Here is a 27,016-nt window from a genome sequence, read left to right as displayed (position 1 = left end):
GAGGGCACAGGCCCGGCTGAGGGACCCCTTCTCCCCCCTGAGTGCACAAATTTTTGTGCACTGGGCCTCTAGTCTATATATATAAAAGGCTAAGCGACTTCCGAGTGTCCAACCGGCTGGTACATATGACGCACACTGACCACCAGGGGGCAGGAGCTGCCGAGCTGCGGTGACTTGGCAGCAGTGGGTCTCTGGTGACACACCCCAGAACCAGAGAGGAGAGAGCCCGATTCCTTGTGGGGCAGAGCAATTCCACCTTCGGCCGTGGGTTATGTTGTTGCTGGGGCACTGTCGGCCCTGAATCTGGTTTACTGCCAAGCTGCAGTGACTTCTATTATAGAGAAAGGGCAAATAGTGATATTATAATATTTCTTCTAATTAATTTCCTTTCAATGTGCACGAATCCGTGCACTGGGCCACTAGTGTTAACATAAAAACCTATGCTTGAGTGTTTATAGAAACTCTATTCATAATTGTCCCCAAATGGAAAACATCACAAAAGTTTTTGAGTGCGTGAGCAGATAAACAAAGTGTGGTACCTCTGTACCATACAGCACTACTCAGCAATAAGAAGGAATAAGGCATTATGCTGAGTGAAAGTTTCTAGTCTCAAAAGATTTCATGCAGTATGATTCCGTTTATATAATATTCTTTTTTTTCAAAATATAGTTTTATTGACTTCAGAGAGGAAGGGAGAGGGAGAGAGAGATAGAAGCATCAATGATGAGAGCGATTCATTGATCGGCTGCCTCCTGCACACCCCACACTGGGGATCAAGCATATGCCCTGACTGGGAACGGAGCTGTGACCTCCTACTTCATAGGTTGATGCTCAACCACTGAGCCACACCAGCCAGACCATGCTCTTCTAAAACCTTGCTATTCCTCCATCAAGATATCAGCATCCCTATCATTTGAACGTGTGACTGCCTAGACCGAGAGAGTATGGTGGAAGCTACAATATGGGCTTCCTGAGGCTAAATCATGAAAATACAATGCACTTCCTCCTTGTTCTCTTAGAACACTTGCTTTGGAACCCAGCCACTGTAGTATGAGACATCTCAAGACACCCATGGAGCGACCTCTGTGAAGAGGCATGGAGGTCTCTGTCCACAGCCCTGGCTGATCTTCAACCGAAATCCAGCGCCACTCGCCAGCCATCTCAGCCAGCCATCTTGAAATTAGAGTCAAACTAGCCGACACTGCCTGGAGCAGAAACGAGTGTGTCTGCCAGCCCTGCCGAAGCTGGCTATTATGAGCAAAGGAAATGAATAAGGAGATGGATGCTGCTCTAATCTGCTATTAGATTTGGGGGGGTGTGCTATGCAGCGATGGATAAGTCACACAGTGCTTTTACTCACTTACCAACATTAAAATCAGAGTGCCTTCCTGGTGTGTGGCGTTCAAAAGAATTCTTGGGACGGGATGAGTCTTAGAGGGAAAGAGTACATGATGGATTAGTGAAGTTACACATTGGGCATAGTACTGACTGGTGGGATTGGTGATATTTGCCAATCCTGTTAGAACCCAGAACTTTCCTTTTAACTGTTGAATAAGACAGAATTCAGGAGAGTTGTGACCTGCTCAAGATCATGCAAATATTTAGAACCGAAGGTAATGCTCTAAATCAGATCTTCTGACATGCAGTTTAGTACTCTTTTCACTTTGCTTGTCCTTCCCAATAACAGATTCCAGAGACCTGAATCACAGGACCTAGAAGAGCAAGTATATTCCTGGGTGTTTCTCTCCCCACCCCTCCCCCAATGCCTGTGATATACATCATTAGTTAAATACAGCACTCTCCTAAGGTCACTGATGTGTAGACCATAGGCCCAAATTACAATTAGAGACCCTGAATAGGAAAATGCAAGATGCTATCACTGATTTGCTATCAGGAGTGTCAGAAGCACGCAGCAAAGGTGGACCGCTCAAAATATAAGCTGTGAAATGATTTAATATCAAAAGGCATTGTGCCTGAGCAAGATGGGAGGCTTTAGACATGGCTGCTCAGGATTAAGTTGTCTGGAAAAAAAACCTCATAAACTTATTTCTTACAAGAATCTACTTAGGAATCCATTCCCATAGCCTTAGGGACCTCTGCTGTAGATCCTATTAGACAAGTTCCATTTAATATTTTAAAGTTTTATATTTTTTTTTGTAGTTGGAAGAAAACCTTTACTTTAGTTCTAATGTTGCATGTATATCATCTGGCCTCATCCCAAATACAATAGAATTGGAATGCATACAATAGGACAGTACTGGAAAATTGTACCCTTCGATGGTTCTGTTCTTTATAATGCAATTGATATTGTCTGAGAGCAAAGTAGGCTAAAAAAATTAGACCATTTCTGGAATATGATTTAAAAGCAGAGTTTACAGGCCTATGGCATTGTGGACTTTAGGGTAACTCATCTAATATAGGACCAAGAGCAGAGCTTCTCTGAACTCGATCATAGGAGAGTAAAACACTCTGCAGTGGCAAGTGTAACTAAATAATGATTGTTCGCCTCTTTCTAGGATTCGGAGTAGGGCATGGGGGTTACGTATTGAAGGTTCTTTGAGTAAAATAAGTAGCCATGTGCATTCATTCATTCATTCATTTGTTCATTCACTGAGAACCTAGTATGTGCAAAGTATTCTGTTAAAAACTACTGGGAATACAAAGATGTAACAGGCAGGGAGTTTGTCTTCACAGGTTCTCTAGCAGGAATGCCACCATCCTCTCTTAATAGAGTAAGATTTGAGCCCTGGCCAGTATGGCTCAGTTGGTTGGAGCACCATCCCATAAACCAAAAGATGCAGGTTTGATTCCCTGTCAGGGCACATACCCAGGTTATTGGTTCCATTCCCAGTGGGAGGCAACTAATCCATGTTTCTCTCTCACATTGATGTTTCACTCACAGCGATATTCTCATTCTCATTCTCTCTCTCTCTCTCTCTCTCTCTCTCTCTCTCTCTCTTCTTCCTCTCTCTAAAAAAATGAATTTAAAAAAAAGTAGGATTTGAGAACATGGGCCTAAGGACTTAGAAATCTAAATACCACCCAATGGTACCCAAACACAAGACCCTTGGTTTTAATCGTTAGAAGCAGGACATATCACCACAATTGTCTACACAAATTAGCAGTCTTCAAAAATATTAATAGCATGTCCTTCTTTCTCTCTCTCCATTTTTTTCCCCTAAATTGATTATATTATCATTTGAAAAACAACTAATGGCTGGGTCACTTAGATGCATTACTGTGCTCTTAGGAAATCATTCGTGGTCATGAAATTCTTTTCATTAGCTCCACTTTCAGATTTGTAGTGCAGGCTTGTCCTTTAAAAGTAAGTATTCTTTTCAGAAAAGTATTCAGCAGACGTGGCAAAACAGAAATGGGATATTCTTAGAAGTGGTCTCTTTTGGATAATAATTACACTTTCCTTTCTTGTACTTGGACTTTATTCTTCTAGTAATTTTTCTGTCCACGTAAAATTTTCAAGAAGGTTAAATTCGTCATTTTGTGTAATTTATTCTCAAATCTTCAAAGACCAGTAAAATCTTTTCAGGTTTCTGTGCTTAGAAGCTATTGTTTTGTATTTCCCCTAATCTTTTCTGGAATAAAATATCTCAGTACTTTCCACTGGATTTTCCTAAATATCAGCAACTTGTTTTTCAACTGATCATCTTAACCTAATCACCTCCCCACACCCTGTAATACCTGTTAAGTGTCAGTGCCCGAGAACAAGACAGAAAGAATCGTGGTGGACTTTGGAGTCAGTCCAACTTGGGTTCCACATAAAGCTCTGCCACTCCCTGTGAGACTCCAGATAAATTACTTAATCTCACTGAGCCTCAGTTTCCTTATCTGGAAAGTGGGGATACAACACACATTGTAAGATCATTATGAGAATTAAGTATGATTTGAAAAAGCAGAGAGCCTAGTACTTAATAGGCTCTCCTTAAATAACAATTTTCCTTTACTTCCTTCTGAAAAGGATAACAAGGCTCAGGATTTAACCATTAAAACACTTAAAAACTTAACAGTTGCAAACCACACAGGTCCCAATCAACTTTCCGGACACTTTGATATGCAGAGGATGTGGCATTTCTTCCCTTTCTTCTGAATGGGAAACAGCACTCCACCTTAGGGAAAATGAAAATTTGAGCTAAAACCACCTCTCATGCCATCATCCTTCGCCCCACGAATCTTTCCACTTTTGTCATGGTCTGGCTTTTTTTACAAAATGGTCACATTTCTTTCACAGTCGCCATCAGGGTGTGCGTATCATGGCATCGCCACTTTTAAGGTACTAAGAGATTCTTTCCAGATGATAATGGGAAGCTGCTGAAGAAGAAGGAATGGCAGGCTGCGGAGGTGAGGCTCATGATACTGTTGAAATCTTTCTCCGGCACAGAAACTCCACAGAGAACTCCTCTGAAGTTTTCCTTACCCAGGGCTATTTCTTTAAATTGTTTGACGTCAGAGAAGGAATGCTATAGCAACAGTCTGTCAAACTGAAATTAACTCAGAAGAAAGGTGGGGGGTGGAGAAAGGAAAACTGCTCCCGGGCGGGTACTGACTTCAGAGCAAGTAAACTGGGTAGTTGCATTCACTTCATGACATTTTAAACATCAAACGCCCAGAGGAATGAAAGAAAAAAGTCGCTTGCGATGCCTATGATCTTTAACTCACGCAGAGAAGAGCGACTTGACATGCAGGGTTATCTGGAAGGCCTTCATTAGCGACAGTCGTAACGATACCTTCCAAGTATTGATCATTTATTTAGAGGCAGGCTCTGTGTAAACGTTATCTCATTTCACATTTTAACACCTTTCTGGGGCAGGTCTCCTCCTCCCTATTTTCCAACGACGAAATCAAGGCCCCGAGACGGTACGGTCGCACCACTAGCGATGGTAGCGCGGGGATTGCAATGCAATTTTGTATAACTCTGGGCTTCCGTTTACTTCTTACTTTAGAATTTAATAAGGTCGATCTAAACGGGACCTTGGGGTCTTCTAAGTCGGCCCCGCTCTCCTGCCCACGAGCGCACTGAGGCTTCTGCGGTGCCAGGAAGGAAACCGGCCACACCACTTGGGCGCTACTCAGAAGTATGCGCCGGCGTCCAGGCGCCACGCCGACAAGAAAACGAAACTGCCCGGGAATTAATGTTTTTCTTCTTCTGGCAGGAAACGAGACAGAAAATAGGAAGCAGAAGCTGCCCGCTCCCTGCGCCCCCCGCCCAGGCCGCGCGCGCGCGCTCCAGGGTCTGCGCGCGCCCGCAGCGCGTCCCCGCCGGTTCCGCGCGCCTCGTGCCTCGCGCCTCGCGCCTCGCGCCTGCGGCCACGTCCACGCCCCGGCCCGGCGCGTCGCGGAGTTGGCAGCGGGGAGGCGCGGGCCTGGGTGTGGCCGACGGCTCTCGGCGGCGCTGGTCTCGGCGGTGCTCGGTGCTCTGCTTGCCAGCTCGGCGCGCGTGGGGCTGCTGAGAATCCCGCGGACCCAGGCAGCGCCCGGCGGTGGACGCGGGCCCGAGCTCCTCCAGGTAGGCGGCGATCGCGCGAGGGCGGCTCGGCGGTGCGCCCCGCCGGGGGACCCCCGAGCTTCCCGCAGGGGGCGTGAGGCGCCGCGGGGCCGCTCCGACGGAACCCGGCCCGTTGGCGGCGTTGGGCCGGCTGGGTGCCTCCCGACGCGGGGACTGGGGACTCCGGGCGGCAGACCCCGAGGGAGAGGGACGGGGCGGGCGCGTCTCAGTCGCGCTCTGCTCCCGCGCGGAGACCGGCCGCTCGGCCGCCGCCTTGGGCACTTCCTGGGAAGCGGGAGGACGGTCGGTATCCCTGGCCTCGGGACCCCCAGGTTCCTCTCCGCGCCCCGAGCCCGCCGGGGGCAGAGCGAGAGCTCGTGTTTGCCTTGAAAATAGCGGTTATTGGGAAATGCCCAGAAGGGTATTGGGTGGAGAGCGCCGGGAAAGCTCATAAAAGTTCTCCGCCGAGTGCTAAAAAAGAGCCCAGCGGTTTCGTGTTAACTTTACTTGGGAAATGTTATGATGCCCAGCATTTTTGAGGTGGGGTGGGGGAACTTAATGGATTTCGAACACTTGGAAGTTCAGTACATGGCAAAATGTTTTCCTTTACTCCCCACGTCCTTTTTCTGTGCAAAACACGAATGATTGCCGTGTGTGTTGATATTTATTACTCTTCGGCAAGGGAGAATTGACTTTCCACAAGCTCAAAAACAGACTTTCATTTGTTTATAGAAGCTGTGCGTTGTTATTTTGCATCCTCTCTCTTCCCCTTTTTCCACTCCTTCGATTTCTCTTCTAGTGAAAGATTTGGATGCATCTGTCTGCCATGGGCAGAACAGCTCCGCCGGTGGATTGGCACCCTGCTGGGAAGTCTTCTGAAGGCATTTAATTGTTGGTTAGATCACTGTGTTATCAGCCCATTTTAGCGTTGTAAACTGAGATGGGGGCCTTTAAGTACGTCTTGTAGAGCAGAGATAGAGCACACACTGCTTATTTAAGATGAAAGAGAAGTCCTTCCTACTCGGGAGGAAAACAAAGGTCTGTGTACACGAGATGGCATGCGAGATGGCATGCGTGGAGTCTCTGCCATTGCATATTTTAAGACTCTTAAGTGTGGGGCTTTCGGGTTCTTACTGACCCTCGGCTCTGTGGAGGTAAGGACCTTCCAAAGCTGTAGAGAATTGTTAGAAGAGTTTATTTGGGCCAAACTGACTACATTTGGGGATGAAGATGTCAAATGTTCCTGGAGAATTACAGTTTTGCAGGGTCTTTTTGCTCTTTTTACACATTTGGAATTAAGGAGGGAACATAAGGAACACTGTATGAACCCATAGGAAAAGGCAAGGCAAGGAAGTCACTGGTCGATTGGATTACAGCAGCGATTTTAAAAAACCCTTTTCCTCTCATGGCACACATAATTACTAAAATTCTGTGGCACACCAAAGAGTATATTTTTGGCCAATCTGACCTAAAAATGTTAATTTTGATTCATGCATTCACATTGCACAGCTATTGTTGTGTTGGCTGTTGTCCTTTTTAATTTGGCGATCTAAGAGGAAGAGGTCAGCTATTACATGTTTAAAAAATGCTTGCAGCACACCAGTGGGCCTGCCTCATTACACTGGTTGAAAATCGCTGGATGGCAGGATACTTAACAAGGTTTTATGCTCTCTTGAGGGTGCCTCAAAAAGGGACATTTCAAAGGTGTGTTAACCTAGATGCACAGAAAACAATGGACAGGGTTACTTAAGATAAAGATAACCTTTTACTAGGGCAGTTATAGGCCTGAGGTGTAACTACCCACTGTAACCTGCCCAGTTAGGGATTTCTGATCCGATCACTCCATGAGGTTACTTTCGGATAGATTTATTACAGAAACCCCCCCCCCCTTTTTTTTGTCCACTGCTCTGAAAGTTTATTGTATCTTTCACTATTTGGTTAAAGTTCACTTTAAGATTTTCCTTGTTGCATTTTAGGTTGTAGATAAATTTGAAACTGTAATAGAAACTTTTACAAAATATTTTCTTTTTTTAAAGTGGTTTTTTTTTGTTTTTTAAATATATTTTTATTGATTTCAGAGAGGAAGGGAGACAGAGAGAGAGAGAGAGAGAGAGAGAGAGAGAGAGAGAGATAGAAACATCAGTGATGAGAGAGAATCGCTGATCGGCTGCCTCCTCTACGCCCCTACTGGGGATTGAGCCTGCAATCCTGGCCCTTGATGGGAATCGAACCCAGGACCCGTCAGTCCACAGGCCGACGCTCTACCCACTGAGCCAAACCAGCTAGGACCAAAATGTTGTTTTCTGAGCGTGGTTAATTCTCTTGTGTACACATTTATAAAATTATAAAATCGTTTAGTATGGCTTGTGATATATTTAGGTTTATCACTTTGTGAGCCATAGGCATTATTTAGGTTATTCTGAGTCATTTCTCAGAATAACTTATAGGATTGCTTCTTTCAGTATTTCTCCAGCTTTATTGAGATATAATTGACATATAACATTGTGTAAGTTTAAGATGTACAATGTGATGATTTGACATACATATATTGCAAAATGATTACCACAATAAGGTTAGTTAACCACACCCATTACCTCACATAATTACTTTTGGGGGGAGGGTGTATGAGGCATTTAAGATTTCTCTTAACAACTTTCAAGTGTGCAATGGAATATTGTTATCCATAGTCACCATGCTGTACAGAAGATCCCCAGGACTTACTCATCTTATAGCTGGAAGTTTGTACCATTTGCTAGACATCTCACCAGAATTGTTTCTTTTAAATCATTGGCACTTTAGTATGTCAGCACATATTTTTACACTTTAAAAATAGAGTCTGGGACATTTTGAAGACTGAGAATTGCAAGTAAGTGTTGTACATTTTTCTGCCCTTACCAAATACTGCTTGAGATGGTGTGATTTCTCTGATTTCTTTCAGGCAGGTTGTTGAGGTACACTGTGTGATTAGTTTCTTCACCTTGCTGACTAGTTTAATCTGCATTTATTATAGGGACATCTGTTTATTGAACATCTGTTCTGGGTCAGGGGCAGTGTTATACATTATTCTATTTATATCTCACATTAACTTGGCAAAGGAGGCATTATTCAGTTCTACAGTTAAGAAAACCGCCCCTGAGATGTGCCAGTGACCATGTAGTTGAGTAACTCAGCTGGGATTCGAGGTCAGACCTCTCCATCTCTAAAGTCCATGTTCTCTGTGCCTTACTGACTTAGAGCCAGCGCATGAGGAATGACCCTCCATTACTAGCATACATTATTAGCATATCTGTAACTTTCCCAAAACATGTTAGAGATGCGGTTTGTTTTTCCAGTATGATTGTTATTGTTTGTTTGTGTTATTACACAGATCCTCACATGAGCCATTCTCCTCTCACCTGTCTATTCCTGATCAAACATCTAGCTCAGAGTTCAAAACCTACCTCTTGCTGTGGCAGAATTCTATTGACATTAATAGGTAGTGACAGCTTAGTTGTCCTTCCAAAATAATAACCCCATTTTAATGTGGGTTCTCTAAAGCCATAGATATAACTCATTTGGAAGGTTACAAACAGGATGGCAACCTATTTTGAAATTTGATAACCTTTTGATATCCCTCAAATTAAACTAGAAGATACATATATATTTTTATTTTCAATCCTCACCCGAGAATAAGTTTTTCTTGAATTTTAGAGAGAGAGTAAGGTAAAGAGAAAGACAGGGAGGGAGATTGGTTGCCTCTGTATGTGCCCTGACAAAGAATTGAACCCACAACTTAGGCATGTGCCTTGATGGGTAAACAAACCTGCCACCTTTTTGGTGTACCAGATAATGCTCCAACCAACTGAACCACTCAGCCAGGGCTAAGCCAGAAGACATTTTAATAGATATTTCCCCCTTTAATTATCTTGTCCGTCCTACAGCTTCAGTTTCAGTTTCTATGGAATCATTTAATTATTATACAAACATTCTGTTATGTGTGTCATCCTATATAATAAAGCCCTAATATGCAAATCAACTGAACAGCGGAATGACCGATTACTATGATGCACACTGACCACCAGGGGGCAGACGCTCAATGCAGGAGCTGCCCCCTGGTGGTCAGTGTGCTCCCACAGAGGGAGTGCTGCTCAGCCAGAAGCCGGGCCCATGGCTGGCAAGCACAGCAGCGGCTGTGGGAGCTTCTCTTGTCTCTGAGGCAGCGCTAAGGACACCTTGGGGGATGTACAACTGCCCACAGGGAGCAGGCCTAAGCTAGCAGGCGGACATCCCCTGAGGGGTCCGGGTCTGTGAGAGGGCACAGGCCGGTCTGAGGGCCCCCCTCCTTCGAGTACATGAATTATGCACTGGGCCTCTAGTCTTAAATAAAATTCTTTCTCGATCCAGTATTCTGCCCCATCTCTGCTCAACATGTAGAAAGCATAATTTTTTGGTAGAACAAAAACAAATATTTTTTTGAGATAACCAGAAGCTAATTAGTTACCTACAGGGAATGGGTGGTGGGTAGGAACTGAGTAAAAAGGATAATGGAGGGAATGCTCTGATTATACCTTTTTGTATACTTTTGAGTTTAGGAAAGTTGTTAATGTTTTATATGTTCAATGCGGTTGGGTGAAAAAAACCTCCAAAATTGAATACAAACAGCAACAACTGAACCAATTGTATTTCAATGAATAACATCAACTCTCAGAGGGGAAAAAAATGAATCCAAGTATGTTTTTTTGTTTGTTTTTAAAATATATTTTATTGATTATTCACAGAGAGGAAGGGACTGGGATAGAGAGTCAGAAACATCGATAAGAGAGAAATATCGATCAGCTGACTCCTGCACACCCCCAACTGGGGATGTGACCGCAACCAAGGTACATGCCCTTGACTGGAATCGAACCCGGGACCTTTCAGTCCGCAGGCCGACGCTCTATCCACTGAGCCAAACCGGCTAGGTCCCAAGTATGTTTTTATTTTTTGTATTTTATTAAATTTATTGGGGTCCCATTGGTTAATAGGATCATATAAGTTTCAAGTGTACATTTCTATGGTACATGATCTGTGTACTGCATTATGTGCCCCCACCAAAAGTCATATCATCTTCTATCAACATATATTTGGCTCCCAAGTATGTTTTTAACATAGGACTTTGACTATATACCTTTAATATAAAGGTAAAAAGAACTGCCAGAAAAATCTTGAACCCTGTATAGTAGGCTATTATTTATAGTGGTAGAGATGAGACATAGCAGTCCTAAAATAGATTTGTGTATGTAGTAGGATCGGGCAAATGAGTAAATTTATTGATATTTGGGGATCTGGGGTTTTAACTGTGGGAGAAAGGAAATAAAAATATGAAATGGGAGAAGGCAATGAACAACTCCTTGTGTTGGATTGGAATTAGAGTTATCAATATGAACTTGTGATTAAAATACACATACATTCATATGTTTATACGCATATATTTCCTCCTCCTGTCTAACAAAAGGGCCTAGAAAAAATGATATCCTAGTAGCAGTGAACACAACCAGTGCTCAGATCTAGTTAGCTGGTTCCAGAGCTGGAACAGGGGAAGTATAGGATGAGCCTAGAATACAAAGTAAAAGAAGTGTTCAAAAAAATTGATGGGGCATGTGAAAAGGATGTTGGAACTAGCTTGAATGGCCAAATCTGGGAAAATTTGAGCATCAAAATGAATTAACGATAATAATATATTATAACCTATTGACTAAAATAAGAGTTCACAAATCTATCATCCTATCTAATAAAAGAGAAACATGGTAACTAGCGTACATCTGCTACCCTTCCCATTGGCTAATCAGGGCGATATGCAAATTAACTGCCAGTCAAGATGGCAGCCGGCAGCCAGGCAGCTTGAAACTAACATGAGGCTTGTTTGCTTCAGTGACGGAGGAAACCAATGTTCCCCGCCTGCCTTGCCAGCCTCTGAGCTTGCAGTCTGAAACATAGTTACAAATATAGAAGCTAAATAAAACCCCAGAAACCTGCTTTCAGCCAGCCGGGATCTCAGAGCTGGAGTTGATACAGAGTTTCGATTATAGAACACAAACAAACCAGATACATGCTTTCAGCAGCAGAGGCCTCAGAGCTGGAGCCAGAGCTAAAGCTGGCCCAGAATAAAAAAAAAAAAGAAAAAAAGGAGTGGTTGGGAGCTTCAGTCACCCGCCAGCCTGAAAACAGCCCTTAGCCCCTCACCCAGACTGGCCAGGCACCCCAGTGGGGACCCCCGCCCTGAAGGGTGTGTGACCAGCTGCAAACAGCCATCATCCCCTCATCCAGGCTGGCCAGGCACCCCAGTGGGGACCCCCACCCTGATCCAGGACACCCTTCAGGGCAAACCAGCCGGCCCCCACCCGTGCACCAGGCCTCTATCTTATATAGTAAAAGGGTAATATGCCTCCCAGCACCGGGATCAGTGGAGCCGCGAGGCCTCCTGGCACCGGGATTAGCGTGACAGGGGGCAGCGCCCAAATCCCCTGATTGCCCTGTGGCTCTATGTGTGACAGGGGGCGGGGCCACAACCTCCCTATCCGCCCTGCTCTGTTAGTGACAGAGGAAGGTGCCCCAACCCCCTGATCAGCCCTGCTCTGTGCCTGATAGGGGGGAGCTCCCCAACCCCCTGATCACCTTGTGGCTCTGTGTGTGACAGGGTGCGGCGCCCCAAGCCCCTCCACGGGCCCTGCTCTGTGTGTCACAGGAGGCGGCGCCCCAGCCCCCTGATCGGCCCTATTCTGTGCCTGATACGGGGGAGCTCCCCAACCCCCTGATCGCCCTGCGGCTCTGTGTGTGACAGGGTGTGGTGCCCCAACCTCCCCCCCCCCGGCCCCCCACGGGCCCTGCTCTGTGTGTGACAGGGTAGAGCCATAACCTCCCCATCGGCCCTGCCCTGAGTGTGAGAGTGGCGGCGCCCCAACCCCCTGATCGGCCCTACTCTGTGGGTGATAGAGGGCGGTGCCCCAACCCCCTGATCCGCCCTGCTCTGTGTGTGACGGGGGGCGGTGCCCCAACTCCCCTATTGGCCCTACTCTGTGAGTGATGGGGGAGCACCCCAACCCCCTGATTGGCCCTGCTCTGTGCATGACAGGGTACGGAGCCCCAACCCCCGTGATGGGCCCTGCTCTGTGTGTGACAGGGGGCAGTGCCCCAACCCCCTGATTGGCCCTGCTCTGTGCGTGACAGTGGGTGGTGCCGCAACCTCCCCATCGACCCTGCCTTGAGTGTGACAGGGGGCGGTGCCCCAACCCCCAATCGGCCCTACCCTGAGCGTGACTGAGGGTGGAATCACAACCTCCCAATCCGCCCTGCTCTGTGCATGACAGGGGAAGGCGCCCCAACTCCCCAATCAGCCCTGCTCTGAGCCCGACCAGGGTCTGCACCTAGGGATTGGGCCTGCCCTCTGCCATCCGGGAGCGGGCCTAAGCCAGCAGGTCATTATCTTCCGAGGGGTCCCAGACTGCGAGAGGGCACAGGCCGGGCTGAGGGACCCCCCTCCCCCCCGAGTGCACAAATTTTTGTGCACCTGGCCTCTAGTCCTATATAATAAAAGCCTAATATGCTAAGTGTCCGGTCGTCCAGTCATCCATTCAACCAATCAAAACATAATATGCTAATGATATGTTAAGGCTGCTCACCACTCTCTATGACATGCTCTAACCATCAGGGGGCAGATGCTCCAACCAGTAGGTTAGCTTGCTGCTGGGGTTCAGCCAATCCCAACTGACCTAGATGGGCCAGACACTCCCTGGAGCCCTCCCGCGATCCCTCCCCAGCTGGTCAACCTCCTGTGTCCCTCCCCAGCCCCGATCATGCACTGGTGGGGTCCCTCGGCCTAGCCTGCGCCCTCTTGCAATCTGGGACACCTCAGGGGATGTCAGAGAGCCGGTTTCGGCCCGATCCTGCAGGCCAGGCTGAGGGACCCCCTGGTGCACGAATTGTGCACCAGGCCTCTAGTAAATAAATAAAATAAGGAAAAGGGGAAAGATCTGCTAGATAGATTGCCAATAAAAAATGTAGAAGAGCCTGGCTGGTGTGGCTCAGTGGTTTAGCATCAATCTATGAACCAGGAGGTCACGGTTTGACTCCCTAGTCAGCGCACATGCCCGGGTTGCGGGCTCTATCCTCAGTAGGCAGTATGCAGGAGGCAGCCAATCAATGATTCGCTCTTATCATTGATGTTTCTCTCTCCCTTCCTCTCTGAAATCAATAAACACATATTTTTTAAAAAATGTAGAAGAAATGATATTAGTCAACAGTTTGCAATTATCATGGTAATGGTAATTCAGGCAAGTACTACTAATGGAGAAAGTTTGGTAGGGAAAATGATATTAATAAAATTTCCAATGATCTCTCTAGAGCAGTGGTTCTCAACCTTCCTAATGCCACGACCCTTTAATACAGTTCCTCATGTTGTGGTGACCCCAACCATAAAATTATTTTTGTTGCTACTTCATAACTGTAATTTTGCTACTGTTATGAATCGTAATGTAAATATCTGATATGCAGGATGTATTTCCATTGTTACGAATTGAACATAATTAAAGCATAGTGATTAATCACAAAAACAGTATGTAATTATATATGTGTTTTCCGATGGTCTTAGGCAACCCCTGTGAAAGAGTCGTTCAACCCCCAAAGGGGTCGCGGCCCACAGGTTGAGAACCGCTGCTCTAGAGGTTAATGACCAAGAGAAAAACAACTTCACAGTGGAGAAATCTGGCAGACACCACTTCAACCAAGTGACCAAAGTTAATATCACTGGTAGTGGGATAAACATATTCTTCTTGATGTGCTTAAACTAGGGACATCATTACTCTTCTGTAGTGTTTCTAAAATGCATAACCAAAATCTAATCATGAGGAAACAACTGAGGAACCTTAATTGAGGATTGTTCTACAAAGTAACTGGTTGTAGTCTTCTAGTATGTTCATGTCCTGAAAGACAAAAGCAAAAGGGACTGTTGCAGATTAAAGGAAGTTCATGATACCTGGCAGTGAAATGCAATGCATAATTCTGGATTGGATCTTGGATTGAAAATTCAGTTGCAGAGAGAGAGAGAGCGAGAGAGCGAGAGAGCGAGAGAGAGAGAGAGAGAGAGAGAGAGAGAGAGAGAGAGAAAGGATCCAGTTGCTCAAGAACATTATAAAATTTGAATATGTACTGCATATTAAATAATGGTGGTGTATCAATGTTAAGCGTCCTGAATTTGATTGTACTGGGATTATGTAAGAGAATACCCTTGTTCTTAGAAGAGACACAGTAGCCCTGGCTGGTTTGGCTATTTTTGCTCAGTGGTTATGATTACCCTCAGTTCCCCTGTTTCACTCACCGGATATCTATTCTTCCATTGCAAGTATTATGGGCTCTAACTTAAAAATTATTCCATCATCTCTAATGCCACTACTTTTGTGTCAAACCACCCTCTTTCCGGGCCTGAACTGTTGGGGCAGCTAACTGGTCTTTCTTCTTCCAATCTCTGTCCCCCAGCAGCCAGCACGAACTTTTAAAAAATGTCACGTTAGTCAGATGTCTCTCAGTCATCTGCTCCCATTCCGGTGAGATAAAATCTGAAGTTTTCACTATGGTCAGCAGGCCTCCTTGATCACATGATAGGGTTCCTCCTGCTGGTCTCCCTAATCTCTTCTGCATTGCGCCCTTCCCTCCAGCCGCACTCTCCTCCCTGCTGTTGATTCAGCAGCACGCCAGCTTGGTTTCTGCTGCTCGGCCTTTGCATTTACTGTTTCTCCTGCCTGGGCTGCTCTTCCCCCTTTTAAGGCATAACTCATTCAGTCATTTCATTCAGGTCTTTACTTAGATTAATTTATTTAAAAATAGCCTTCCTTGTCACCCTCTAATTTCCCTGTGTAGTATTTATCTGTACTTGAAACTTATTTCTGTGCTTTATTATCTGTCTCCTAGACAGACGTAGAATAAGGCTCCATGACAGCGGGAACTTTGGCTTGTTTTGATGACTGCGGAATCCCTAGAGCCTGGAATGTGCCTGGCATGTGTTTGGAAATCAGATATTTAAATAAATGAATAGATATATGAATTAATATTTACTAACTTTTTTTGCTGTATTTTACCTAATCCTATTTTCTTTTTGTTTTTTAAATATATTTTATTGATTTTTTTTACAAAGAGGAAGGGAGAGAGATAGAGAGAGTTAGAAACATCGATCAGCTGCCTCCTGCACATCCCCCACTGGGGATGTGCCCGCAACCCAGGCACATGCCCTTGACCGGAATCGAACCCGGGACCCTTCAGTCCGCAGGCCGACGCTCTATCCACTGAGCCAAACCGGTTTTGGCCCTAATCCTATTTTCAAGTGACGCTGTCTCCAAGAATCATATAATGTTAGTGCTGTTTAAAGTTTCTTGGTGACACTGCTACAGCTTCTCTGGAAGATAACAAGTTACCAACTTTGTTTTCTATAACTTCATCTTCCTTTTGTCTGCCCTCTGGTGGGAGTAATCAAAATAAGCAGCAGATGAATAGAGTAGGTTGGTAGGAAGAAATGAAAAATGAAGAACCTTGCCCTGGTCGGTGTGGCTCAGCAGTTAGAGTGTTGGCCCGAACACCAAAGGGTCTCAGGTTCAATTCCCAGTCAAGGGCACATACCTGGGCTGCAGGTTTGATCTCTGGTCTCACATCGGTATTTCTCTCTCTCTCTCTCTAAATAATAATAATAGTAATAATAATAATAATAATTTTGTCTGCTTAAAAATAATTCTTTCCATTAAAATACTTTAAACATTTTTCCATATTTAATTCAAAGGCACCTTTTTCTCAACTGTAGTAAGAATTTTGGTTAACCTTTGTTGATTTTTCTACATGTCAGTTAACATACACCAGGGGAGTAGCCAGCATTCAAACCCTAACCCAGTGATGGCGAACCTTTTGAGCTCGGCGTGTCAGCATTTTGAAAAACCCTAACTTAACTCTGGTGCCGTGTCACATATAGAAATTTTTTGATATTTGCAACCATAGTAAAACAAAGACTTAAATTTTTGATATTTATTTTATATATTTAAATGCCATTTAACAAAGAAAAATCAATCAAAAAAATGAGTTTGTGTGTCACCTCTGACACACGTGTCCTAGGTTTGCCATCACTGCCCTAACCGCTGGGTACTAGGGGCAGCACTCTTTTTTGTTTTTTATTCAGACTCTGATCTTCATTTTATTTTATGTTTTATATATTTTTATTGCTTGCAGAGAGGAAGGGAGAGGGAGATAGAAACATCAATGATGAGAGAATCATAGATTGGCTGTCTCCTCCACACCCCCTATTGGGGATCCAGCCTGCAACCCGGGCTTGTGCCCTGACTGGGAATGGAACCGTGACCTCCTGGTTCATAGGTTGACACTCAACCACTGAACCACACTGGCCAGGCAAGAGGCAGCCCTCTTGGTTATGATGTTTCACTACCTTCCTAATGTCCGAAAGGTGGTACAGGTACCAAAGAATTTCCTTTGGCGCAATAGTTATCTCAGAAAGTGCGTGATAAGTTCCTCCGTACCACCTGTTCCTCAATACCATTTTTCCAGGATGCATTACGGAGAGCCTTTCCTTCTCGAATTGCTGGGAACTATATCTTATTTAATGTTTTAAAGTATGAGATAATGGCCTGACTGGCCGATGTGGCTCAGTGATTGAGCATAGACCTATGAACCAGGAGGTCATGGTTTGATTCCTGGTCAGGACATATGCCTTGGTTGGGGGCTCAATCCCCAGTGGGGGGACATGCAGGAAGCAGCTGATCAATGATTCTCTCTCATCATTGATATTTCTATTTCTCTCTCCCTCTCCCTTCCTCTCTGAAATCAATAAAAATATGTTTTTGAAAAAGTATGAAATAATGATTTCAATACTAATGTGCTAGTGACCTGCTAAAATAATATTAAAATTTCTCTTAATGTCCACATTTTTGTTTATTTATTTATTTGTTATTATTAGGGCGACACTGGTCAACATGATCATACAGGTTTCAGGTGTGGGTTTCTATGTTACAAGAAAAGATGTGGGTCTCTTTTGCACCATGTGCCCACCACCCAGAGTCAAATCTTTGTCACCGTATTAAGACCTCTACAGGATTGTATAGCTTAAATTCCCCCCGCCCCAATTTTGGTTGTAGCAGTTATTACCAAGGAAACTCTGTATATACTTTGCTGGGTAAGGGCAAACTCCCTCCACCAGGATGCTTATCTGCTTACAGTTGGAGCCCCCAAAGGGAGCATTTGTTCAGAGGGCCTATTAGTGTTGGCATCTTTGCAAGTACTTAGAGCTCTGACATTCTCTTCTTAATAGCCACATAATATTTCATATCAGCTCTCCTGTTGATTTATATTTGTAACTAGAGGCCCAGTACACAAAATCGTGCACTCGGGGTGGGGGGTGGGGGGGTCCGTCAGCCCGGCCTGCGCCCTCTCGCAGTCTGGGAGCCCTCGGGGAATGTTCGACTGATGGTCAGACATCCTTAGCACTGCTGCAGAGGCAAGAGAGGCTCCTGCCACCGCCACTGTGCTCGCCAGCCATGAGCCTGGCTCAGGGCTTCTGGCTGAGCAGAGCTCCCCCTGTGGGAGTGCAGTGACCACCAGGGGGGAGCTCCTGCATTGAGCATCTGCCCCCTGGTGGTCAGTGCGCATCATAGCCACCAGTCGTTCCTCTGGTCAATTTGCATATTAGCCTTTTGTCATAGAGGATTTTTTGTATATAAACATTTGGCAATAACTCTCCTTAAACCTTCATTCTTATCTATTCAAAAATATCTTGTGTTTAAAAGCCTCACTATTTTCTCATCATCTAACTTGTAATAAATTTTAGCCATAGACTCTAGAGAAATAGATGGAATCTGTACCATAAAGTGAGAACACTACCTTGGGAGAGACGAAGGTGCAAACAGTGGTCCCTGTGCTCAGAGATCTCATCATCTCTGGGCTCTTCCAGAGGAATGTTTGATTTTTTGTTATGGTAACATTTAGCAATGGCTTGACTCCATTTTTCCCCCCTTCAATTTGTATGAGTTCCCCACCTAAGCACCTTTACCCAGGAATTGTTTCAAGTACAAAAACTGGGTTTTAACTATTTGGTCAAGTGAAATTAAAGCCCAGTAATGGAGCTTAGGCTGAATGAGGCGTTGTTGTCTAATTAGCATGTGACATAGGTTATACAAGTACATTTTATCCAGGATAGTTAATAAGGCTTATAGTGACCAGCTGTTAAAAGCAAATAATTAAAAATATATTTTTTTACTTTCTAGACTTCTGTAAATTAAATTATCTGTTTAAATGGGAAATGGTAGACAGCTGACTACTTAGGGAAATTGAAATTTGTCAAGGGCTCGTCATTATGGGCATCACTTACAAAGCAGGCCTCTAGGGAAGCTGTTGGCAGGGGGGAGGGGGAGTGTCAACTCTGAAAAATGTCCTCTCCTTATCCTACAGCGTAAGAAGCAAAAGCAGTTGGTACTTAGTGATTTTTAAACTTAGATGTTAGTCTTCATGGTTATGTATTAACCTTTATCAATGGGGATTAAAATTTATTAGCAAGGGATTTTATTATGTTTATTAATTGTTAATGTGCCATTACAGAGGCGTTTGAGGGAGAAAAACAAATTTAAAAACACACACAAAGACTCCTCCATGTCTTAAGATATAAAGAAGAGGAGAAACGTTTGGTGTGTAAATTTCACCCATGGTTATGTGCTAACTAATCTTCCAGTGAGGGAATGTCTTTGTGAAGGTGTTAGAGGTGATGATGAGAGTATGAGGGATCAGGAGTAACCTGTGTTCCCTTTAAGGCTGCTGGTGTATCTGATACTAAGTGTTGCAGGATGCAAACAGTCAGGACAATCAGAGCAGTAGAATAAAACTAAATGTGACAAAATGAACTCACTGTTCAAGGTCCCTTTGATTGATGGGTTTTGAGAACATTGGTGGTGAGGGTAAGGAGTTGGGGATGGAGTGGAATCCCAAGTAGCTGGCCTGAGTCACTCATTAGCTGTTGGTTTAAATCCCTGACAGCAGTTGTATGGTATCTTGGTAAATACAGCATGATGCTGAAGTAGCATTGGTGGATGTCTGTTCATCGCAGACCAATGTCACACACTTGCTTTTTAATTAGTAAAACCTCCAAGGACTTATCTTGTCCCTAGGTGTTAGGGCTTTCTGTTAGAATGAAATCTGCACTGGGAGAAAGGCACGAATCAACACTAGAGTACTAATTATGATCGGCAACTTATTATTGGTAGGAGAGAGAGAGAGAGAGAGAGAGAGAGAGAGAGAGAGAGAGAGAGAGAGAGGAACAGAAGAGGAGAGAAGAGAAGAGAAGAGAAGAGAAGAGAAGAGAAGAGAAGAGAAGAGAAGAGAGAAGAGCAGAGCAGAAAAGAGAAGAGAAACATCAGTGTGTGAGTGAACATTAATCAGTTGCCTTCCGCAGGTGCCCCCAACAGGGATCCCCTGCAACCTAGGTATGTGCCCTGACCGGGAATGGAACCTGAGACCTTTCGGTGTATGGGTGATGCTCCAACCAACTGAGCCACACGGGCCAGGGCTATTATTGGTAACTTTAAATATTTTACTCTTGTTAAAGCTGTGAACACATGGAATTGTAGCTACCTTTCCATGAATATGTTAATTGCACAAGTCATCTTTTGTCCAGTGACGCCAAGTCAGCAAATAAACTAGATCATGATGCCTGTTAGGCTCTCATAAACATTTGCTAGATGGCATTCTGATATCCCTGGTTGTCATATTTTCATTCTTTAGCAGTAAGATTCATTAAAATTTTTTTCATATAACAGAGTAATATGTAACCAAGTCTGATAAATCTAAGGCTTTTTTTCCCTGGTTAAACAAAAACAAATTATGTGACTTTAAAACGATACAAGACTGTGTGACTTAGTGATACAGGATGAACCTCACATGGTCCTATCAAAAAAATCCAAGAGGCGATAATACTTGAGTAGAGTCATATGAGAAAAGATAGACTGTCAAGGTTATGGTTTGTAATTTACATAATCATGATTTATTTTCCTAATGTTTAGTTCACACAGTCTTAGGAATCCTAAAACTAGAGGTGTCGCGACTTAGAGAAGGTAGTTTTAGGACTAAGTAAAAGGTAAATAAATTCACTGTCAACTATGCTGTTTGACATAGCTGACAGTGAATTTATAGAACTTGTTACTTTGAGGTAGTACAGCTAAAAATATAAGCACACTAAAATGGTTTCAACAGATACACCGACAGTGGTTTCAAAATGTATTGCATAAAGTTTAAGGGAAATCTTCAGTATATTGAGTTCAGCTGCGTTCTCATGAAACAATTGGTTTTGGTGACGTAAACCTTGAACATCTGTAGCACTTGCATCTTGATGTAGTTATTATTAGCCAGCTGCTTTTCTGAGTGGAGTGGGGCCATTCCTGTGAGGGAAGGTGTTAAATACATGTTTGTTGAGTGGAAGAGTGGGTCACATGATGACCTGGATTGACTGTAGGTCAGGATAGTGCTCGTTTTTTTGTACTTTAGGCCTATAGATAAAAATAACAGGAATAACGCAGGAAAAAAATCTTTCTGAAAGTTTCCCAAAATGTTGACCGGAAAAAAAGCTAGATCTATTCATTTAAAGCTTCCAGTGTAGCCCAGCTGCTGTGGCTCAGTAGTTGAGTGTTGACCTATGAACCAGGAGGTCACAGTTTCAATTCCCTGTCAGGGCACTTGTCCGAGTTGTGGGCACATCCCCAGTAAGGGGCGTGTGGGAGGCAGCCAATCAATGATTCTCATCATTGATGTTTCTATTGCTCTATCCCGTTCCCTTCTTTTCTCTCTAAAAATATAATCAATAAAAACATATATATTTTTTTTAAAAAAGCTTATGTGATTTGAATTCATTTGGTGCCACAACCTCACCTGATCTAATAGGACACTTGCTGGTCGATTTCCCCCACCTCGTATGAATGTGCTTACATTTTGCTGCAGGAGCACTCCTTCCTGATTATGTGACATCCTTTCCCAGGGTCCAGTGGGGTATTATGTGATATATCATGAATACACTTTTTTAAAATCTGAAAACTTCCAAATTCTGAAACGCATCTGGCCCTAGGGCATAGGGTAATGGGTTGTGGACCCGAGAGAGTGTGTGCTTACACATCTGCGTTTCCTCTTAGACTGCCAAGTGCTGGAGGGCTGGGACTGCCGTATTCACGCGTAGCCCCGATTCTTGGCACATAACAGAAATTCAGTCAACATTTGGTGAAAGAATGAACTACGTCAGAAAATAGCAGTTAGGCAAAGGGAAACAGACCTGACCCTGGGAGCAGCACCTTATTTGTTTCCTGAAACACAGACAACACAGGTTGCCTTCGGTTTACAAGACGCTGAATTGGTTTACTTCTGGGGCATTTAAAAATATTCAGTGCAGCCCTAGCCGGTTTGGCCCAGTGGATAGAGCATTGGACTGCAGGCCAAACGGTCCCAGATTCGATTCTGGTCAAGAGCAGGTACCTCAGTTGCAGGCTCCTCCCCAGCCCGGGCGCTGGTTGGGGCGTTTATTTCACATCGATATTTCTCTCTCTGTTTCCCTCTCTCTTCCACTCTCTAAAAATCAATGGGAAAATACTCTTGGATGAGGATTTAAAATAATAAAATAAAAATTCCACATCCAACCCAAGAAAAAAAAAATTCAGTGTAATGAGAAATTTGATAGCAAAATGAAAAACCAAAACTTAATGCCTATGCTACAGTTTAAGCATCTCTAACTTCTATTTTTCTCTCTTATCCATTCACCCATGCTGCTCTTAAGTTTTTTGCTGATTTCTTGAGAGAGAAAGCCACATGGGTATATCCGTATACAGAATACTTGGGATGAGTAGGCAAGAGTGTATTTAAATTCCTTGTTAGGAATGATCATAAAAGCTTTTTAAATATCCTACCTAACTCATTATGGGGTTAGGGTTTTTTTGAATTTTACAAAGTGTAGAAATTATATTTTCATTTTATATGCTTTCATGATCAGAATGAAAATTATTAGTAGCTAAGCTACTTGTATTTCTGTCTCGTATGATTAAAATAGCTATTCACTAACACAGCAGTATAATTGTACAAGCTACATAATGCCTTGCTTTATTAAAAATTCTGTGGACATTTGAAGAAGTGGAGGGAGAAGGCAGTTTGAATTATGCAACTGTATTTCCCATTTTGTTTAATAAATTGGCTTGGACACAGTGGCTCATTGGTACTTTTGATATTTGTAACTGGTACAGCTGGCTTTTAAAAGATAACCGATATGCTGCTTTCTGCTCCACTTACATGCTCTCACTGTATGCTAGTTACCTAAACTGTGTTAAATGAATCAAATATTCATGTCTAAAAAGAACTTAGTCAAGAAGTTACAGTAATTGAAAGAGCATTTTAAACTAGTTTAAAAGTTGTTTTACTCAGCAATTTCAATACCACTTCAGAGTTGAAGTGAATAAAGATGGATACCTGAAAAAAATTCTTACGGGAATTTGGGTTCTAATCATGCCCTGAGCAGATAGAAACTGAGCCTTTTGCTCAGAGAAGCAGAGGAAGTTATCCTGTAGAAAGAGGAAAAACAAAGATCTGAAGAGAAAAGCAGGACAGTTAGAAAACGAATGCTACCAGTTTTTAGCCTCTGGTCTCTTCCTGAGGTGGTAAGAGTCATGCCTTTTGGTTCTGTGATTCATCCTAAATCTTTAGAACAAAGTTCCCTTTATTTCTTAAGCGATTTCAGGTTAGCTTATTTACTGAAGCAGAAAGTGTCAAAGTCCTTGCATTAAGGAGCTTATATTCTGCTAGAAGGAAACAAGACAACAAATAAGCAGATACATGCTAAATGGTGCTGAGTCTTTGGTGACCTGATTGAGAGAGAGTGAGGGGGCTAGATGGGTGCATAAGTGCTATCAGGGAAGGTCCCCCGAGAGGTAGCATGGAAGCAGAAGTAAAGGACCTGGGGCGGGGGAGGGGGGAGTGTAAGAGCATTTCAGGCAGAGGGAAGAGCAAGAGTAAGGACGCGGAGGCCAGAGCTACTTGGTGTGTTCCAGGAACATGAAGAAAGCTTCCGAGTGGCTGGATCAGAGTGAGAGAGAGACAGATGAGGTCAGAGGGGTGTGTGTAGGGGTTGAGTAGGACTCTAATTCAAAATAAAGGGTAAGTCTCTCCTCCGAGTGGAGCGGAAAACTGTGGAAGGATTTAAAGCAGAAGAGTGACTTGTGCTTTGAAAGGATCACTAATTGCTATATTTAGAATGTAGATTGGAGCATGGTTGAAAGCAATAGAAAGGAGACCCGGTGAGAGCAGATGATGGCTTGGACCAAGGTGCTCAAAGTGGACATAACCAGGGTTGGTCAAATCCTGGAATCTTTTTTGAAGGACTGTTTGGCATGCTTTGCTGATGGTTTACGTGTAGGGTGTGAAGGGAACAGAAGTTAAGGATGACTCCCATGTCTTTGGCTTAAACAATCGGAAGGATGGGATTACCGTTTACTGAGATAGGGCAGACCTGGGGTAGGGTGGGGTTAGTTTTGAAGTAGTAAGTTTGAGGTGTTTATTAGACGTTTGAGTGGGTGTGTCTGTGTGTGCCCTGTTGGGAAGTGTTTCTCACAAGACTCCATTCTAGTACTAATTCTCTCTAGTTTAGTCTTGAAAACTACAATTCAAGATTTCGCTTCCATCCTCTAGTCCAGTGATGGCAAACCTATGACCTCTGACATGCAAACTCATTTTTTTGGGTTGATTTTTCTTTGTTAAATGGCATTTAAATATATAAAATAAATATCAAAAATATGTCTTTGTTTTACTATGGTTGCATATATCAAAAAATTTCTATGTGTGACACGGCACCAGAGTTAAGTTAGGGTTTTTCAAAATGCTGACACGCCGAGCTCAAAAGGTTTGCCATCACTGCTCTAGTCACATTCCACCATAATACCATTTATAAATAATCTCGATCTATATGTACTTAGCAATTTTACATTCTAGTAATAATTGACTATCTCATTGGCATTTCAGAAGGAACAAAAAGAAACTATATGTCAATATTTTTAAAGTAGATTAACCTGTAAATAGAGAACTGAATTCGTCTCTCTCTATTTTTTATAGTTGTTTTGTGTTGTTAATTTTGAAGTAAAAATTTTCCAAAAATGAGTGAACTGGAACAGTTGAGGCAGGAAGCCGAACAACTACGGAATCAGATCCAGGTAAGAGCAATCCTTTTCATTTTCTCAAAAACATTTTTAACATTTTTATCTCATACCAGTAATGAATGAACTAGATTTGTTCATTAGGCCATCAGTCTACAGATGTTAAATAATTTATGAGACAAGAAATGGTCAATTTGTTTTATCATATATCTAAAGAACTCTCCAGAAATCATTCCTAACAAATACATATGTTGGACTAATGGCCTCTGTGTCCCAAAGAAGTGAGTATCATATATGTAATCCCTCCTGAAAGACAAGCATAATTCTCTTCTTAGTCACACACCTGGAATCATAGTTTGATTTTTTTTGGTGCAATATGACGAGGCAGATTATCACATTGTAATATACTAAAAATTATTCACCTGTAAAATATTACATTGCAAAAAACATTAAAAGGTATTAGTGGCATAATAAAGACGTGTCATCTTTTACTCTTGCAAATCAACTCAAAATAGTAAAGAGCATAAGAAACAAATACAAGCTCCATCTTTAACACAATTGAAAGACACTTGGAACTTCATAATAGGATGGGGAAAGTTGTCAAATATAGCGATGCTTTGGGGGGAAGGCTCTCAGAGGGGTTTCTGCAGCTGTGAATCTCATACAGAGTAGGTCGCACTCCCTCAGGGACAACTCCAATAATCCTTTTTCGGAGCCATGGGAACAGATGCTTCTCTGGACTGAGGAATATCAAGATAGGCAGAGAAAAAAAACGAAAGGGTACAGACTTGCCATCTTTTAGGAAGCCTCTTGTTGACAGAGTGGAGGAAAGAGACTTGTGGGTAGCCTGGCATTGCTTACTTCTTTTCACGGGGAAAAATTAAGGGCTGAAACAACTTACAAATCTAAATGGAGATCTTTGGCATGAAGCAGGGAGAATCTCTAATAATTCGGACTACCGCTGTGGCCCTCTCCAGTATGAGCTTTTGCAATAGGTATTTTGGAAGAACTCACATCATTTAAAAGTGAAGAGTAAGAAAAAAAGGAACAAGCACAGGCTCTCTACAAAGATATCACAAGAAAGGAGGGACCGGAGCAGGGAGAACAAGGACTGGGTGAAGAACACTCACTGGGGAAATGTTGATTGAAATAACCAGTGGAAGTTAAAGATCTAGATGTGAGTAAGAACTTGGAGTTGATACCTTAGGTGTCTGAACAAAGCTGACAAAACAAAGAGGGATTTATTTTGCCTGGAATGATCAGGGAAGGCTCCATGGCCTAACCTCTGAGTTAGATGTTGTTGCCACCACCAGAAAGGATTCCCTCTCTCTCTCCTTTTTGTGACTTGCTCCATGTGCTGAGCAAGATCTACTGATTAGCCAAGCACATGGTCACATGTCCATCTTGTTTTTAGAAAATTTCTCTGTATTTATGAGTTTCTTTTCTTTTTGAAGATTTTACAAATAAGCGAGATCATAAGGTATTTATCTCTCTGACTTTTTCACTTAGCATAATGCCCTCAAGGTCCATCCATGTTGTTGCAAATGGCAAGATTTCTTTCATTTTTATGTCTGAGTAATATTCCATTATATAGATGTATCACCTTTCCTTTATCCATTCATCTGTCAATGGACACTTAGGCTGTTTAGGCTGTTTCCATTTTGGGCTGTTGTAAATAATGCTGCAATTATTCACAGAACATGGGACATCTGTATCTTTTTGAGTTAGTATTTTCATTTTTTTCAGACAAATACAATTCTTCAGAAGTAGAATTGCTGAATCATATGGTAGTTTTATTTTAAATTTTTTGAGGAACCTGCATTCTGTTTTCCAAAGAGGCTACACCGGTTCCTTAGTACACCCCAACAACAGTGCATCAGGAGTCCCCTTTCTCTACATCCTCACCAATACGTGTTATTTATTCTTTTTTTTTGATAATAGCCATTCTAACATGTAAGGTGATATATTGCATTGTGGTTTTGATTTGCATTATCCTGATTATTAGTGATGTCAAACACATTTTCATGTACTTCTTTACATTTTATTTGGAAAATGTCTATTCAGATTCTCTACCCATTTTTTAAATCAGATTTGTTGTTGAGTTGCATTGGGTTTATTTGTGGGCTGTCTTCTGTTCCATTGATATGTGTGCTTGTTTTTATGCCAATACCATACTGTTTTGATCACTGTAGCTCTAGAATATAGTTTAAAATGAGGGAGCAGCTGATGTCTTCCGCTTTGTTTTTGTTTCTAAAGATTTCTTTGGTTATCTGGGTGTTTTTTGTGGTTCCATACAAATTTTAGGATTTGTTCTATTTCCTTGAAAAATGCCATGGGCTTTGATAGTGATTAC

General features: G+C 43.1%; 1 protein-coding gene across 2 annotated transcripts in view; it reads left to right on the top strand.

Annotated features, from left to right (window-relative positions):
• The first annotated feature begins 5,077 nt into the window (after window positions 1-5,077).
• GNB4 (G protein subunit beta 4) overlaps window positions 5,078-27,016 on the top strand; it is a 37,251-nt gene continuing 15,312 nt past the window's right edge. The window contains exons 1-2 of one of the 2 annotated variants that reach the window (XM_059687094.1): window positions 5,383-5,521; window positions 24,623-24,720. In XM_059687094.1, coding sequence (XP_059543077.1) covers window positions 24,664-24,720 — 57 coding nt within the window. In that variant the 5' untranslated portion in view covers window positions 5,383-5,521; window positions 24,623-24,663. Of the gene's footprint in view, window positions 5,522-24,622; window positions 24,721-27,016 lie in introns of both variants that reach the window. The other variant, XM_059687093.1, reaches the window with a different exon arrangement.

Source organism: Myotis daubentonii, chromosome 3 (assembly GCF_963259705.1).
Source record: "Myotis daubentonii chromosome 3, mMyoDau2.1, whole genome shotgun sequence".
Lineage (NCBI taxonomy): Eukaryota > Metazoa > Chordata > Mammalia > Chiroptera > Vespertilionidae > Myotis > Myotis daubentonii.
This window is presented reverse-complemented; position numbering and strand designations above follow the sequence as displayed.